General features: G+C 34.3%; 1 protein-coding gene across 1 annotated transcript in view; it reads right to left on the minus strand.

Moving 5' to 3' along the window:
• KCNH7 (potassium channel, voltage gated eag related subfamily H, member 7) overlaps positions 1–1,069 on the minus strand; it is a 554,351-nt gene that overhangs the window by 82,987 nt on the left and 470,295 nt on the right. Inside the window, exon 7 of the mRNA XM_012655830.1 lies at positions 210–635. Coding sequence (XP_012511284.1) covers positions 210–635 — 426 coding nt within the window. The remainder of the gene's footprint in view (positions 1–209; positions 636–1,069) is intronic.

The following is a 1,069-nucleotide window of genomic DNA, read 5'->3' on the forward strand; positions in this document are numbered from 1 at the left end:
AGAGTCTTTTCCATCTCTTAGCAAAAATAGAATTTGATTTGCCATGGCAAAGTAGTTCCATTTAATTTTATATCATTTCCAATTGAAAATGAATTTTATCTGCGAGATACAGGAAGCTTGCAAAGCAACCACTTTTTTTTTGCAGTTAAAATAGATTCACTTTTATAATTGCAATCTCTCAGAAAATAAGATTGTTAAACAGCTCTTACCTCATCAGAACCTGATCCAAAAATCAGCAAGTCAAAAGGAATTGCTGCAACCATGTCAATCAGGAACCAGCCTTTGAAGTAGTGTATTGCTATTTTGGCGGGATCACTTACCACTTCTTCATTCTGATTTACATATGTTGTTCTGAAGTTTATGAGAATATCTATGATAAACATAATATCCACAATCAAGTCTACCACATTCAAAGGGCTACAAGAATAGCCACATTCTCGTCTTTTCTGTTCTTCTCTGTCATTGAGGAGAAAGGCTGCAGAGTAGGGTGTGAATATAGCTGTGTATATGACCAGCAGCAGAATAAGCCAATCCCAGACTGCCTTGAAAGGGCTGTAGTGCAAAATCGTAAACTTGTTGATGCGCGGTGTCTGCAGTTTATATTCTGGCAGGACATCTGCTCCTAAAGAGAGAACCTGAACATAGAAAAGAAAATCATACACTACATAAAAATGCCGTCATTAATCTGACAAACCTATACAAATATTATGCTACAGTAATTACAATAAAATCTATTGGAAAGGATTCATGTAATGAATGAAAAACATATTAATACATTTAAACGAACCCGTATAAACTGCCAAAATGCAGTATATTTGGTTCAAGAAAACCACACTGGTATTTCTTGATAAATATAATTTTCACTGAAAAATAATAAGTGATGTCACTGAGATACAGAGGAATGGTTACTGTTTCCTTTGGAACATAGCACTTCTCAGAAATAAAGATACACAGCTGTTTTTAGAAAATCATAAAATCGGTTTTGATATATGAGTAATTCAGTTTTCACATCTAGGAAGGACTAACTGTAGTGAATAGAAGCAATCTACTTGGATCCATGGTCATATTT

This window comes from Propithecus coquereli, unplaced genomic scaffold (genome assembly GCF_000956105.1).
Source record: "Propithecus coquereli isolate 6110/MARCELLA unplaced genomic scaffold, Pcoq_1.0 Scaffold49, whole genome shotgun sequence".
In the NCBI taxonomy this organism is placed as follows: domain Eukaryota; kingdom Metazoa; phylum Chordata; class Mammalia; order Primates; family Indriidae; genus Propithecus; species Propithecus coquereli.